The sequence below is a fragment of the Aplidium turbinatum genome, chromosome 6 (assembly GCF_918807975.1).
Source record: "Aplidium turbinatum chromosome 6, kaAplTurb1.1, whole genome shotgun sequence".
In the NCBI taxonomy this organism is placed as follows: domain Eukaryota; kingdom Metazoa; phylum Chordata; class Ascidiacea; order Aplousobranchia; family Polyclinidae; genus Aplidium; species Aplidium turbinatum.
This window is the reverse complement of record NC_137477.1, coordinates 18,568,232-18,585,412: the sequence shown is the minus strand read 5'-3', so window position 1 is coordinate 18,585,412 and position 17,181 is coordinate 18,568,232. Positions and strand designations below refer to the sequence as shown.

Genomic DNA, 17,181 nt, shown 5'->3' with positions numbered 1-17,181 from the left:
TCCCAGTATGCATATTGCAACAAAATGAACAAAATGCCAAACGTTATGAACCAAAAAACAAGCATTTGTTATTTTACATATTTTCTGTTTGCCTGTTTTCATAAACTTCTATATTCCAACAGGGTCCACTTCTTTTCTTAAAACTTGTGTCAACATTTCAATCTTTACTGGGCCGGTGTATGTTATTACCCAGGGCCATTAACTATTTTCACCCACTAGTGCAAATCCTTAGTTTTGTTACTACCAATAGTGCACAACAAACATGATTTTCCTTGGCTGTTTTAGAATTATTTTCCCCACTTTTGTCATTTGCGCAAAGCAGAAAGTTTGTGATTGGCAGAATAATAGCCTACTGTAGGTCAAGAACAGGAGTCACCAAACTTTTTTCTCTGAGGGCGGGATTGCTGCGAGATTAACAACTGCAGGCCAGATGCAAATTCCGAAAAGATATAGGCTACAACTATTTGGAATCTCCATTGACTTGAATAATTGAGCATAATAAATAACAAAGTCAGCGGTGGAATAGCAAAGTTGTGATGAAAATCGAAAGGTTGCTGGAAAAGTTATCTCCTGCTGTGATACTACAGGGCATCGTGCTCTTGAAAAAGCATTACATCTTTCCAAACTTGGCCTAGGCTGTCCCCATTTGTGGTGGCCTAATGATAAAAACAGAACACCAACATGTAGACTGCCTGGTGGAAAAATGTACAAATTCAACATACAACAACGAACTATAAGAACGAACAATTTTAACAAACAAGTCTCTATTACACAAAAAGGCAAAGCCAAAGACGGTTGTTAATGCCAAGGGAAGCACATGTACAGAATTGTAGAGCAGCTGTAATTTCCGCAGCACGTGGCAGGCCGGATGAAATCAGTTTGCGGGCCGGTTCTGGCCCATGGGCCGTAGTTTGGTGACCCCTGGTCTAGAAATTGTTTTCTTGTTGAGTCATCAAATGCATTGAAGCTAGTTTTACAGTTGAGAAGGAAATAGATGGTACGCCAGTTTAAATAACCAGATAGCCCTAAACTCCATTCTCATCTTTTCTATGGTATGTAATAAAAATATCACTGTTCTAGCAAACCCAGATATCTCCCCAAGGAAATTGTAGAATACTTTATTAGAAAAGCCTTTACGTGTTTTACTGCTTTTGGTTGAAAATAAGAATATTAAATATATCATTTGGTAACTCCTGTCAATGTAAAAGGATATGAAGTAATTTATCATTAAAATTTTTTCAAGTCTAACTTCATTTTGTTCACAAGGTTCATGTTTTTTTTTTTCGATTTAAGAAATTGAAATCATTAAAGCTGCCAGCCTATTTTATACAGTAACTGTTTTGTTACTATTGTGAAATTTTTATTGTTGTGAAATGTCAACATTCATAAAGTTATGTAATCAACTTTTCTTGAACGACACCTTTTTCATGCAGAATGAAAAAAAAATGCCATGAGTTAAAGACTAAGGCAGGGCACTGTAATATCAGCACTTCTTCCAAGTAAACTTAGCAAGAGAAACACCTAATGCACTTCAAACTGCTAAATCTGTTTAGATATTTATAAAATAGGCTAAGCCAGTTAATTTACAGCATGCATTGCTTTTTCTTGTTAACTGAATGACTATCACCTACATTATGAGGAAATAACATAAACAAGCCTTCCAACTATCAATAGAGAGAAGCTAGGTCACACAATGAATTAGCTGTAGGTAGATGGTTGGAAGACTTGTTTATGTTGTTTTTTCATAATGTCGGTGATTGTCATTCAGGTGATAAAATAAAGTAATGCATGTTTGCTTGTTGCTATATATATACTACAAATTAACTGGCCTAGCCTATTTTATTCTTCGAGATTTGACTTTATGTTTTTGAGAGCATTAATGGGATTACAATCTATTGCTCAGGCTTTTTGTTAAGATTTGGTGGAGAGATGGGGAACATATGATGGTTGTAAGACTTGATTTTAAAAAAATTATATACTTTTGCTTCATACACAGACGGTTGTCAAGCTTCCCACATATATTGTATAGATTTATTATTTATTTCCTGTGTGATTAAATTATTATTTCTTAAAAACATTAGCATTTTTTCTGCGACAGGCTTGTTGTATACATAATGCATCAAACAAAATGGATAAAATAATGCAGTATATGTAAAGGAAGCGGTGATTTATCATTTTTGATGATGACCTTTATGGAGATGAAGATCTGGATTTTTCTTACCCTGTTGACTTGGTTACCAACTCTAACTTATACCGGTAAGTTTAAACTTTACCAACTTGATGATTAATTAGTTTTGTGTCTGGTATGTTTATGTTCTAGTATGTTTTAAAAATAACATTTCCTCTGGCTACGGATTGTAGGTTGTATAAGATAAATTGGATAGGCTTCTACAGGCTATGGTACTTGTTGGGGTGATGGAAATGCTACATCTTGTGTATGTCATTATAATCCACGACAACTTATGGTTATAAAAGAGTTTAGTGTTAGATCATATGCTATTAAACTTAACATCCACTGCTCATGAAGATCTTCTGCATGTGTCATTGATTGCAAATACTTATTTGATATCGTTTCAGCTACCACATCTAACCCGATAGATGCTTCAACAGCAGAAGATACCGAGAGCACAACGTCTTCTCTTGACGCGGAAATCACTGAGGCCGTGACAGTGGCTAGTATGACAAGTGACACCTCAACAACACCCACAACTGGTAGCACTGCGGCGACAACACTGTCACCACCGGAAAGCAATAGCATAGTGACTTTAAGTAAGTTTGCAATTAATCTTTTTGTTTGACAATGTTCGAAATGCAGTAATTTGTAGCGTTCAATAGTTTAAGGTTATCTTCTTTTTTATCTCTAAACTTCCTGAACATCTGTTGCATTGTTTTTGTTATGATGTTAGAAATGTAAAACTGTACAGCACAATTTTGATGAAATTTTCTACTTGTTAATGGAGTGGTGTAGCTTACAGGAGGCTACAGAACACAGAACAAAACCATTTATTTTGATCCTTTGCCCACCTGTTGCAATTTTATATTCTTCGTTGAAAATGAACAACTTTACTTTGCTTCACCAGCAGTAATGGACTGATTGATTTAAAATTAGAGTCCAAGACAAAGCCTAAAATGTTCCATTTCATCATCCACCGATATCATGTTGATATATCTGGAAGATTTGATGAACTGGTAGAATAGAACCTCAATGTTTGGCTTCCTGTCTTCTTCATTAATAGGCATGACCAGACGGACAGGTGCGATAAAAGAACAGTCTGTTTGCCCAATGATTTAGTTTTAAGTTTTAACAATGCAAAGTAAACAATTAAAGCATCATCTTGGTCAGATCTTGATTTTGAGTTATAGTATCTCAAGCCAAACTGTATAAATTCGTATTTTTACAACTTTATAGTGTTTTTCGGTCGTTCTTTCTTAAAAAGTACAATACCGAAACGAAAACGCCTCCAACGCTTTTATGGGAATTGACTCCATTGTTATGCACAATTGTCTATGGTTTGTGTTTACGTAGGAATAGTTTGAGGTAAGGATAAAACTATTGTGCATCTTATAGTGTACTGGTATACAGAGAAATCGATTTTCAATGAATTCTTGTTCCCTCCATGTTATTTTAACATTTACTACCTTTGTGGGCAATTCCAGTGGCTCAATCGTTAAAAAAACTTCCATACAGCGCGACTTTTGCGTTATCATTAAGTTATAACTTCGTATAGCCTATGCAATTTTCAATTATACTTTATGTATCATTTTCGGTAAGTTCTTCCGTTTGGAATTTTGTCTTCAACAATAAGCCTAAATGTTTACTAAGAACCTTCGACCATAATTGTTCTCTGCAGAACTATGTCACCGCCAACTAGGATGGTACTTTTAACATAACTATGATTTCATATCTTTGTAACTAAAATGTTCTTTAAGAAAAAAAAAAAAAAATTGTTTTCACAAACTTAGAATATTAATTCAAAGATTGCTGTTGGTGTGTAAGATAATGTGCAGTTTTGGAACAATATCTTCAACGTGTTTGAAAACAGCGAAATACCGAAACAATTGCGTGAAACTGAAATAATTATAAACAAAATTAAGACAATGTTTCAACTGTTGATATTTTCAAATTAAGCATAAAGCTAACAAGAAGCATCCATATGGTTTTGATAAAATACTGCATTCCTTTCTTACGGTTTTGTGAACCTGTCGTGAGAATTACGATTTCTCAAGATATGACAGGACCTTTACGTTGTAAAATGGCAATACAATGTCAGTAGGCCCACATCACTTTCCATTTAGCACCTTACACTTAACAGAAATTACAATGTTCACAAATGTGTTAATCAGACCCTTTAATTATTCGATTTGCCAGAATCGAATCTTTAGCCAAACTTAAACCAGAACCGAACCTGAAACGTTTGACCTGGCTCACAACTATGATGACAACAATGTTTCGAAACACTTTGAAGATAACAATCGCTTGTTGACAATCTTTCAGCATACGATCCTCCCACTCCATTGAGCGCTCAAAGTTTTGCGACGGCGTTGGTACAAGCCTATTCCAACCTGACTACGCCTGTTACAACCGGTTCCAGAAGAAGACGAGAATTGGCAGTCTCGCTGGTTGATTCCGTGCAAAACATCAGATACAAAGTCGTGGTAACCATATCGAATAAACACTTTTTTAGTTAACTGTATTTACACAGGTAGAGTTTTATTTGAGTGAGCATTAACTTGGCGGTTTTAAAAGCATACCCACATTGGATAGCACCAAAGCATAGGCTAGGCTACCCATTGATTAGCACTAATTTTTCATGTAGCCTACGGTACGACTTTCACTGATATTACACTTTGTTGTAAAAGAGTGCACGCTTTTGCTTCAAACTGATGTAACGTACCTTTTGGAATATAGTCGACATAGTCTTTGCTGTGTACCCGTCAAATCTATGTAGGCCTAACACTTGGCAGATTTTAAAAACTTGTTTAAGGTATTTGCACGTAAAGCTGTCAGATGTTGCAAAAACTAAAAATATTCAGAGACTTTGTGCAGATAAGAACTTTTCCTGTCAAACATACACATTTTATGTCGTCAATGCTAAACAATTAAACATGTTAGTTTATACCCAGCCGGTGAAAATTACTAGTTTTACATCGTTTAATTAAATGTTGCCGGACGTAGAAACAGTGTAAAGACAGCGGTTTTGCTGCCTGCAATATTCTACGTCTATAATCATAATGACTTGTTTTTGTTTTTTTGATAGGTCACTAGCATAACTTTTCCGGAAGTTGAGTTTTATGTGATAGAGGAAGACACAATGGCCAACACCACATTGATTCCCAACGCTGCTTTTGTGGCAAATTTGCTTCAGCAAAACGTTGGTTTACTACAAGGTTTTCTTAGTAGAAACTCAATAGAAACCACCAGTGTGGATTTGGCAGCGGAAGGCCCCTGCACAGGAAAAAGCGAATTTCTAGCTTTGAGTGAGTTGCAAAAGATAGGTTTTAAAGTAAATGATGTATATAAGATACGGAATCATTAACTGCTTCAACTACTGTTTCTTCTCTTACTGCATAAAGATGTGGCCTGCACTTTTTGGATTAAGTGCTTTTATTCAGACACTTTAGATTTATGGCAGCATGGTTTTCACGATATTTAGTTATTTTGCAAACGTTTTTTTACGTTTTGTTTCAATTCGCCTTGTTTTCTAACTAGAAACATTGAACTGTCGAAAGCAACATCAAGCTACAAGCCTTGATTATAAAATCTGACAAAACAATTCATTGAACAAACTTCTGTTAAGAAATCTGTTGCTTGGTTTGCTTTATAACATTCTCGTGTTCAGATATGAAGCTTTTGAACTTGTCAGACCAAGCTGAAACACTGGCCACTGTGAAAAGCAATAGCTTTGTTCTTCAACTGGCCGCTGGACTAAGTTATGTTCAGGGTGTATCAAAGACGGACATATCAGACTGTTCTACTTCTGCTGTAGGATGCATGTACACAGTAAGTGAGTTGGCTGCGTTTTGTTGTTAACAACATTTTGGTAGAGTAGTATTATTAGTAGCACTATTAGTCCAGTTTTAATCCAGTGATGTCCCGTTTCCGAGAGTGGCTCCACCAGGGCTGGGTCCACCTCCACGTGCTTCAATCTCTTTCACACCCTGCCTTTACATCGATCTGTCTAAAGCATCCTTTCTTGTCAAGCCAATCTTGCTGCTTTCCTCCTCAACTTACCATTTCCACATTTTTTGGGTATTCCTTGTTTCTTACGACCATCCACTCGCAACTACATCGCTCTTCTCAAAACATCATCTTCATCTCTCCTCAAACCATACCCACACCACCTTGTTGTGGCAGTATCAAAGGCAAATGAAACTGACTAAAAACTTCACAAGGTTTGACGTCATTTCAACGCATTGCTGATGTGATTAAATCTTTGTAGATTTGTGCGATAGCGCTTGACCCGTCTTGTGATGTTCTGATCACGTTCCTTCCTGTCGAAGGCAACGAACCGATTCCCATCGGTTTTATGGAGGAATGCGACTTGTTGGATGCAGTCGATCTTCAAATCTACACCTTTGCACTGCGAGGTTTCATTTTACGAACCACTTATTGTAAGCAATCAGCTTAAAGGGCTTAAATCTAGTCTTTACTCGTAATGTTGTTTGAAGTCAGCGTAACTTAATTTTAGTTTTATTTATTTGCATTTATCGTTTTAATTCAAAATACTGGTGTTGTAATGTACAGCAATCCTATCTCCCAACACTGTGCAATGTTTAAAATCCATTTAGATTCATGGCAATATTCTTCACCTGTATGCAAAGTTTCATTTTGTGCTTTCCATTCCATTGTCTAACTTTGTACTTTTGGTCGCATCAAATTTAATCTCCAGTACTTGAAGATTTAGATTAAGTGAACAGATAGGCAAGAAACTAATCTCCTTGCCCACTTTTGAACGTGTCACTAAGCGTTTTTCTGATAACACATGAGCATACTCTCTATAGGTGTCGAACCGCTACATAGTCCACATTTTGAAATAACTTATCTTGTAGTTTGCTGTGTATTCTTATCGGAGCGTTTTTCCTAGCAGTCAGAACAAGGTTGATTACCCACTGGAACAGCGAGCATTGGTATTGGCTAGTCATATCGGTGCAGCCTCTACGCCAGCCATTAAAACTATACAACCAACTTACTTGACCTTACGTTTTTCTGCAGCCGGTTGAAGCAAGAATTAACAGCGATACCCGCTTGTTTATATTTTACAGTGTACCTGTTGTATGTTTGTATTTAAATTTGATTTTTGTTACTGTTTTGAAAAGTCTGATTGTTTGTAAAAACATTTTGTACTTTAAGCCTAGCTTGAAAAGAAGTTAAATCTAGTTTATTTTTTTTTGTTGATTTGACGTGGTGGAAATTGCAAGTAAATGATAAGACACTCATAGACATTGAATGATGTCATAAATGGGAAAAGTTTCAGTTCGTGCATTTCACCTTTTTGCTTTCAAGAATTACATTTTGCAGAAGTGTAAAACCTTAATCGCCACACTAACCTAAACCTCTGCTTATTTAGTTATCATTATTTAAAAAAAATTCTTCTGTTGAATAAGACAAACTAAAAATATCACCTTTCCCGGTCAACGTAGGTTATTATCAGACGTTGGATCAATGTAAAACAAGCTAAGCTTGCTGGCTGCTGTGTGGCTTTGGTCAGCATGTTCACAATTATCGATTGTAATTTGTTGTCTCCAGACTTTCCAGAACCATCTGTTTCAACAGTCACTTCATTCAACGACACTGCCTCCACAGCGGTCAACCCTGATCCCACTGTTGCCACCGAAGCCCTGATCGACGAAACCACCGCAGTTGCGGAGAACACAACAGTCGTGTTTCCCTCGACAACGTTTGATACTATTGGGACCACCAATGACGCAGTGAGCGGCACTTCTATTGTTGGAAGTAGCACACTTTCCGTTGTGACCAACAGCACTTCTGGTTCAGATATCACAGCTTCGACTGATACTGAAATCCCTGCTGAAGATAATTTCACGTCCATATCCACCACTAATAGTGGACTTACAGAAGCAATGAGTGTAGCCTCTGAGATTGTTGCCACATCTGTTACAAATAGCACTTCCTCACTTCCTACTACCAGCTCTGCTCAACCAACCACCGATCTTGTGTCGAGTGCGTCTATTTTGACAGAAACAGGATTTTTCACTTGTGTCGATGTTTGTCCTGTTGACGCCATTCCTACGTGGGTGTGGATAGTTATCAGCATTCTCGCTCTTGTTTGTGTGATCTTGTTGATTGTCCTCATCATCTGTTGCATCCGGTTTAGAAAAGAAAAAGGAGCTTATAAAGTTCAAAGTTATAGAAAAGAAAAAAGAGCTTATAAAGTTCAAAGAAACGTGAGTGATGAACATCAAAGCAGAGTCGTTAATTTACAAAACTATCGTCGTGTTTTGAAGGCAAACGAAAAAAAGATGATACAGTAGTTAACTTTGCTTGCCCAGTGTTTTTTAAGTTTTTTGTTAGTGGAAATACCTTAGAAGTTTTTTAACGTAAGCATAATACCTTAAGTATGGCCTAGCCCTAGCGGCACAACGCATCAAATCAGTCGTTTTTAGACGTCTCTAGACGTTGGATCAATGTAAAAACAAATAATTTGCTGTCTGGGAATGTTACTAGCGATCACATGCTTGTACTGCAACTGCTTGATTAAACAGTTTGGTGAATACGATTTTTCTTGTGTATTTAAGATCGGCCCTTTCTCTAGTTCCTTTTCACAGCACAATAGGCTGTCGCTTGATACCAACAAAAAACTTCTCTTTAGAATTTGATTACAGACGCTGAAGCCCAACCAGCGTACGTACTCATCCACTCGCCACAAAGCAATTTGTTTGCTGCGCACGGTTGCACGAAACGTCTGGTACCATTACACCGAGATTGTGAAAACCAGGGCTGTAGAGTCGGGCGAAAAATATACGACTCCAACTCCTCAATTTATAACTGTCCAACTCCGGTTTCAATGTTGTCAATTTATTTAGGGTTGCTTGATTTCTTTTCATTTAATTTCACTTGAGTTGTGATCGAAATTAAAATGGCGACTTTTACAAAAACTGACAAGAACGAACACTTCTACTTTCTGGTAAAGTTTCGAGTGCAATACGGGAAAACAAGAAACAATATTTGAATAAAAAAATATCTTTATCGTCGGAGTCGGTCTTTTTTCAACGACTCCGACTACGGACACGCCCCACCGACTCCACAACTCTGCTGGTGAAAACACTGAAATCCCTTAAAAATGTCTGAAATTGCGCTTCATTATTATAAAACGTTATATCAACATTAATATACAAATTGCTTTACAGCCCCACCCTGATAGTGTTGACTCTCCCATTGTTCTCAACACTCCTTCCCCTAGCCCAGAGTAAGTTTGTTGTTGAAACAAGGAAGAATCTGATGACTGCTGTAGTGGATTGTTGTATTCTCTTGTAATATAACGTAATAATTCCTATCTTTAACTAAAAATTCATTTAGGCAATGCAGTGGTGCTCGAACGTCTGCCCTCGATAGCTCAGTTAGTTAAGCGCCTGACATGGTGCAATAATAAACGAAAAGATCAAGTAGCGCTGGTTCGACTTGCGCTCAAGCTGCGCATTTTAAGGACAGAAATCCATTCAGCACGCACTTAGTGGATGGAATAATTCGCAGGCAACAAACTTTACGCTCGCGGAAACTTTATTCTGCCAATCTTCTTAACCAGGCCAGGGTCAGTGGTTCGAAAATTCTACAAGTATGCAAAACTGTCAGGATTGAGCTCTGCATTCTCAGTCCGAAGATAAAGATTTCCACAATCAATTAATTCTGTTGTTCTGCACTGCGTTCATTTGCTTAGTTACCTGTAAAAATCTCTCGTGGCATCTTCAGTTTTCTATTCTATATTCTTTCCATCTGTTTGCAGGTTTCTAAACATCGAAAATGGCACGACACCTGTGCAGAACGAACCACCAGTAGCGACAAGGGAATGTAAGCTTCCTTGGCATCGTCTGTTTAGTTTGAAGGATATCACTGGAGCTTGATGCGGCATAAACTAAAATTTTCAATTTAACTCGTAAACATATCCACAAAACAATTGTGTGTAAGTGATAGGCTATCAAGTTTAAACGAATCTATTGCTTTCAGTGGCACCCACAGCGGAACCTAGGGAAAATGTTATCCATTTGGATCATCTTCCCCCTCTTCAAAGCCCGCCTAGACTCATAGAGGACTTTGCAGCAGCTCAAAACAGCATAGACGAGGCCTTCAACCCTCACCCATCTTTGTTTGATCATCTGCCTGGGTTGGTTATAATGAACTGAATCTTTAAAGTATTTTACACTGATTGACAGCGTTTTTAAAACTATAATGTGACACAGTAGCTACTTGTACTTGTTTAAAAATAAGTGGTTTTAATCAAAACCCTAAAAGTAACTTGTTGTTGTGACGAGTGCTCGACCTGTTTAAGATTATAATGTGTAACGTTGTCCATGTATAGTTAAAAGTTTATGAAGCAAAACTGATGCGCGTTTTTATCCTTTCAGGGTCATCAAGGTTTTGTTTCATTACTTATATAAGAAAGTAGTGAGGAGAATTCCCGAAAATATTTTCTTCCTTCCCAAATCGTTAGTTGATGATTCTATTAAAACATTTTCTACAGGCATTTTTCCTCAGGTGATGGAATTGAGTCGCCTAGTACGCCAAGTGATCGTGCGTTATCATTGCACCTGCCTCTTCAAGGTAGGCCTACTACAATTTTTTTTTAAATATTGGCGCTTATTATTGTGCACTACAATCAGAGCAAATGTTTATATCAGAGCTGTGGAGAAGGAGTCGGAGGATTTTTTCGTGTTCAGAGTCGGTCAGTTATAAATCGAGGAGTCGGAATCGTATATTTTTCCCCCGATTCCACTGTTTTGTCCACTCTCAATTTATTTTTCTCTACTTTCAGAGAGGCCGATTGACGACACAAGGAACACAATACATTCTTTGCTAAATGACGCTTACAGCTGGGCCAGACCGAATGCGACTGAATCTATGTTTGATCCAGCCTTAAACACAACAAGCCTACAGAATGGCCTGAGGGTTAGTATGTTGCTCTTCTGCATATCTTATGAAACATCCTTAATTCTCAATGTTTTTGTTTTAAAGCGCAAAAATTATTTGTGAAAAAATCCTCTGTGAAAATAATGTTTAAGAGTTACTTTTCCAAAGAAACTTGGTGTAGCAGAGGTATGACATTGCTTATTGAAGTTTTCTTTAAAGCGGAATTCCATAGCATTTTGAAACATTGCCCTTAAAGCTGTGTTTGGTGCCATTGAACAAGTATCCCATCTAGCAAATTAATCCTTTCATTATCGACTCAATATATGCAGACATGGTACAATAAAGATGATAAAGCGGGATATGGTTTGTAGACGTGATGAAAACTTAACATCTTCAGGGTTCATTGAATCTAAAAACGTCCACTTTTCCTTTTTATTATAATCTACAGTAGCCCAGGGTTTCCACATTAATATATCTTAGAATATAGACGCTGGGCATCTCACAATTCATTGATTTCTCTCTTATTATTTTTTTGTCAAATATATAAAGGTCCAATTTTCATGTTTTTTTACGATTTTATCTCAATTATTACCATTGTTAACAGTATTTGTTACTGATAATAATTACTCGCTTTCATGTAGGAACCTGGCTACTCTACCATGCCAGCGACTCACGGTCGCAACTCAACTCCATATCATTCGCGTTTACCTCAATCAAGTCATCGGTTTAGTCCAAGATGATTTATCATGTTTCGAAATCGAATTTTTGATATCTCTTTGAATTAATCTGGTTTTGCTGCAATTTATTTTAGATTTTAATCAGTTTCAAGAGTATTCTGACTAATCGTGTCAATTGAATGTCTTCAATCATTATGACTATCATCGATAAGTACCACCTTGGAAATCTGCGAAGACTTTCTTATGAATTTTTTTTCGTACATATTTTATATTGCTTCAGTTTTGCGGCACTCCCTTTTGTTATTAACCGTAGTCTATCAAATCTATAGCTTTCATATTCTAAACTCGTAGCTTTGACTCGTTTTCTTTTAAGCTGCACTTTTGATTGATATCTGCACCTATTTCTTCGATTTTTACTTCACTTTATATGCGCATACGTTTGTTTCATGGAGCTAAGCTTCCATTCATCCCTGATTAACACAAAACATTTTACCTTTGTCAATAAAATGTGATGATTATTGCTTTTTTGCTTTTATATTGCAAAACATGCCTAGTCCTGCTCATGCATAAATTCTCTCGTCATCTATACTACTTCGAGATAAGTTCCACTGTGTCCACTGTGGATGCATTTTTGAAATGCTGAATTATGAAACTACTAGTGCTTGATATTCATATCTGGATTTATTATCATTTTGCACTCAACGAATGATACATTCACTTCAGTTTTGATGATTTCTTTGTCGATCAATTTTGCTTTACGCTTTTCCCATTATAGCCTACATATTGCAGTTTTTAACTATTTGTTGGTAAGTTGCCTGAGATTTTGTATTCTTGTTTTTTTTATGGTATAGGCTATATGTCTATTCTGCTATATTATCCTGTAGCGCCGTTTTGTTTGCAGCCTGAGTATGTGTTGATTAGCGATAATCACAGAGCTTGTTTACACTGCAAATATACGATAACTTTTGCAAGCTAATCTGATTGATTGTATCCATTGACAATAACAACTACTGCAAAATGTGCTGAAAAAGATTTTACTTCGGTGTCAAAACGGAATTTTTATAATATACCTGCTTATACGTTTCGTCATTACGTCATCAATCAACGGTTTAATTGTAGGATCTTAGACAGTCGTACGATGGCGCTAGGCCACTACAGCCAAGAACATCGCTCTGTGCAAGAAATTTGCAGTTACTCCTTGTCCACCTTGTGCACTTTGGTTTAATTTCCTGTCAAGACCTGCTCAAGATGGAAAAAAATAAAAGTATAGCCAACCAATCATGTTTCTATTGCGTAAACCGCTGAGACTAAATTGTTGGCTAGTAGCCTAATAAAAGTAAGGCTAAAGAAATTACTGAACCAAATAAAATCGCAAAGATGTTTGTACCGGTATTGAAAATAATAAACCATATTGATATTATTAGTCAGCTCTAAAACCAAAACATAATGGTAAGTAGGCTATTTCTCTTCAGAAAAAGAGAAGTTTCATATTTAAAAATTGTGTTCATTCTATCACTCTACAAACTGAGCTTGCTGTAACCAAAATTCGGAGACTGGACATTCTTACAAAGTTGTTCTCACCAAAGTCTTTACCAAATGTTTTTTCTGCGAGCGAAATATCTTTGGACACTGAACGGGCGGGTTCACTTGAAGATCTCTGATGTAGCCCACAGCCCAGCAGTCAATGAAAGTTTAGGTTGAGTGAGAAGATATATTGGATTTCAGTTCAGTTGTTTTTATTTCTGACCATCACAGCAAAAACAATACACGCCAACATAACAAAGGTCGAGAAAAAGATAGAAGCGACAAAACACGAACGTTAAAACGCGCTTGAGACCGAAGTAAGTTATTAAGTTGAACGAAATTTGGCACAACACCTTCAGAAAAATTTAAGATAGAAAGGGAAATAAAAAAACAAAATGTTACAAACAAAAATAAAAAAACAGCGAATAATATTAGGTAGCTTTAGCTGTTATTTTCAATAATTGTATAAATAAATATTTGTTATGAAGATTGGTCATGGTGCGTTATCAAGAGTGCGATGGTCATGAGGGGAACACATCTTGATGGGTTTAGCTCATAGCAAAGAAAAGCAAGGCAAAGAAAACTCCACAAAGAAATCCTTCCATGGGCAAAGCCATTTCCAGCGCAACGCACCAGGCCTTGCACGACTAACAAAATAGTTACAGCTTGACACGAAAAAATCACAAATAAAACAAACAAGCAAAAACAACATCATCATCTTGCGGAAATCCATTATACCCAGGGAAGTTATGTCTTGCAGATATCAAGCATGCTTTGATATAAAGTTACGATAAAGCGATAATTATAAGATCCCAGCCAGCTAAACTCGTCACCTCTACACCGATCCAACGTCAGCAAACGTTGAATCAATGCAAAAACGACAAGCCCCGCTAACCGGGGTAGACCATCAGTGGCATGTCACAGTAATATGAGAAACTTGGGTTACCGTATGTTTTACGCGTTAAATAAAAAAGTAATCCAATTCGACATATTGCAGAAAAAAAATAGGAACCGATCAAACAACAAAGATTTGTCAGTTGAGACAAAGGTGGTCTGGAACAAAGGCCATCATGAATTGATATTGCTTGAATGTGTTTCGCTTTTCTCACCTTACCTGGCTTACTTTATTAGACGTTCTGTACCATTATCAAGAATTTACATAACAGTTGGTGGCCTCACTGACCTGTATCGTGCCTGTTACCGAAAAAATATGACGAGAAAAGGAATGCGGAGCTCTCCATTCAACAATATTTTGTAATGGAGTAATCCTTGAGATATGGATAACGTTGACAACGATTTAGCTACAAAAAATGAAATTTCCGACAAAACAGTTAAACCATGCTTCGAAATGAAATTTTTTAGTCCAAAAATTAATATTGCAAGTGATTCTTTTAAGTAGATTATGTAGGCTATGACCGGAAACAGAAGGATGACTATTTTAGAAAGACTTTCTCAATTAAAAACAAATTTCATTTTATTGCACATATTTACCAGCGTGGTTAACGCTATACGTAAATTCCATTACAATAAGCCTGCCTTAATTGCATTTTAATGCTAGTGATTGTTTTTTTGCTGTTTTGACGTCCTTTAAAATTACATCACCTGCTCACCGCTAAAAAATAAGCAGCCGACGTGAGATGTCGGTAACCACGATATCAGGTCAATTACCAGTGACATCTCAATTATAGCAACGACACCGCCAACCAATCAGAACATGTTTCAGTGGCTACCGTACAGTTGTGTCTTGTGACCCTTCTAGCACTCAGCCAGAGAGTTATCCTTAGCCTACTTTGAACTTTGTTTGGAAGCCTAATTATAGAAGAAAAAGAGTTAAGACAAAGGTGGGAATTAAGCTGAATTCATCAATTAATCAAGAATTAATTACGCTGCCGACGGGGAATTGTTCACATTTTTTTCTCTAACGGTTTGCGCAGCTCAAAGCGTATCATTTTGTTCGTCGTCGTCGTGTGAGCCTCTGGGGCCGAGGGTCTATCCTTTTTTGTTTGTGTAATGACCTTACGAACAACGCAACTTCTGGTTGGTTGGCAGTGTCATTGTTTAAGTAGGCTAACATGTTTAAGTGACTAGGCTATACCTGAGATGCCGACGGCGATCTTAGCGGTTGCTCTCTGGGTACGAAAGCTCACAGTCTACAAGTGACTTCTGGGATTTCACTGTTTTGTTTGTCTTCACGATTGGGACACTCGTTCGCAAAAGTACAATGAGAGGATTCAGTAATAAGATACTGGGAGATAGTGGTGTGAAGACATAAGCTTTCTTCTATAATTCCAATCAAACACCCTTTCAAACAATCAATTTCATTTTCAACACAAAAATTTAAGAATACAAACTTCTTTAATTCAAAGGGCTTTTTACATTTGTTCTCCTATATTATATGTCATCCTATTAGCAAAGCTACTGTTAAATGATTTCTTTTGTTTTCTCAAATAGAACTTTCATTATTGTTTTGTTGAAATCTTATGTTACAAATTCTTTAAACTTTTGTTTACAAAGGCGTTACAATCTCAACCGTTAGGTCTGTGTTGCTCGCAGAGAATAACGTTCAAACTTTCGTGAGCTTGTATAGCGTCTTCACAGGGATAGATTTCGTAAATTTGATAAAGCCTTACCCGTACCGTAGGCTACATTCAGAAGATCCAACCTAATATGTGATGACAAACTAGAAAGCAATTCAGTAGCATACGTAGGCTGAAAAAAATTATTTCAAGATGGAAATGAATGGAAGAAAGTCTTCATAAGTTAGAAACTCTGCATAGACTACTAGAATGAGGCACGACTGATCATTTTATCGTTTGTACAAACTATGTCGGCCTCGCATAAAGTTTCGCAGATTTGTTTCAAGGCATTTTTTTTAATATAAAACATGCATTACAAATTGAATTTGCGCATGTCATAAATTCTAAATTGTGGTCACCAAGCCGGCCAGAATTTCTCCCCAGTTCAGGAATGTAGTTTCTTCTTTTAAGCTCAGCTATTCATCATAAACATTTCATTTCTCTCTAAATTGACATTGGCTCTTTCAGTTAATTATATTAACTTGTATTTGTTATTAGTGGACGGCCTTATCTACAATCTTGGTTTTGTGATTTATTTGTAGCTTGTCGTGCCAATATCAGAACCAGATAAATGTTGTTACAAGAAGGGCCAAAAGGGCAGCAGTTGGTGAGGAAGTGTTTCAATGCTTGATTGCATATTAAGCTACAACCTACAGTTACACCTTAGATCGAAAGTCGTCTTCCAATGAAGGACGTTGCTATTATTTCTCACGACTTTGCAGCGGGCCCTGTTTGAGCAACACTACTCTCTTCTCTCAAAGGTGGGAACTTGTAGAAGACTATTGAAAGGACCTGGAATAGCAGGATGTTGTTTAATTATTTTGCATCGAACTCAGATGTCCTTTGTTTTAATAACCGCGCTAGTATGTTCTAATGGGCCAACTTTGACAAAGCTCTTCCGTGTCTTAAGCCTTGCCTGAAAAGGTTTATGTTCAAAAAGAGGGTGGTGTTTGTCGGATATTTGTTTTATTGTTTCTTTTTTTACAATTTTGGTAAAGAGGTCACTTTCTTCAACCACAGACATATACAACCAATTTCTTTTTGTTTCTTTTTTGGACCGACTTCTCTTCGGATGTAAGGTGATGTAGTAGTATTATAGGGCCTAATAGATTATAGAGGTCTGTAACTTAATTGGTGTTGCACAGAGGGGGGCAGTTATAATTCTACATGCATCGTTCAGTTCTGAGTCAATCACCTCTGTGTGGCTTGATCTGGACCATACCGGAGTTTAGCATATTGCGGTTAAACAGCATAGAGACAGTGCTGTTTGCTTTAGTGTGTGCTTGTCTACTCCCCAGTTTGAGTTTCCTAGGTTTTGTGG

At 37.0% G+C, this 17,181-nt stretch overlaps 1 protein-coding gene across 1 annotated transcript; it reads left to right on the top strand.

Annotated features, from left to right (window-relative positions):
- Positions 1 to 2,122: 2,122 nt before the first annotated feature.
- LOC145772316 (uncharacterized) lies at positions 2,123 to 12,960 on the top strand. Its single transcript, XM_082584194.1, has 13 exons — positions 2,123 to 2,256; positions 2,578 to 2,769; positions 4,496 to 4,656; positions 5,259 to 5,478; positions 5,841 to 6,001; positions 6,441 to 6,612; positions 7,748 to 8,406; positions 9,370 to 9,428; positions 9,963 to 10,027; positions 10,184 to 10,340; positions 10,698 to 10,777; positions 10,989 to 11,122; positions 11,725 to 12,960. Exons 1-13 carry the CDS (start codon positions 2,181 to 2,183, stop codon positions 11,821 to 11,823), a joined length of 2,235 nt encoding a protein of 744 aa, XP_082440320.1. The 5' UTR covers positions 2,123 to 2,180; the 3' UTR covers positions 11,824 to 12,960.
- Positions 12,961 to 17,181: the final 4,221 nt, after the last annotated feature.

Bases quoted from the DNA above. Each gene is read 5' to 3' on its own strand.
- LOC145772316 (XM_082584194.1), top strand. From the start codon at position 2,181: ATGATGACCTTTATGGAGATGAAGATCTGGATTTTTCTTACCCTGTTG. The intron at 6,613-7,747 runs GTAAGCAATCAG...TGTTGTCTCCAG, and splicing joins CATTTTACGAACCACTTATT to ACTTTCCAGAACCATCTGTT. The intron at 10,341-10,697 runs GTTGGTTATAAT...CATTTTCTACAG, and splicing joins TTGTTTGATCATCTGCCTGG to GCATTTTTCCTCAGGTGATG.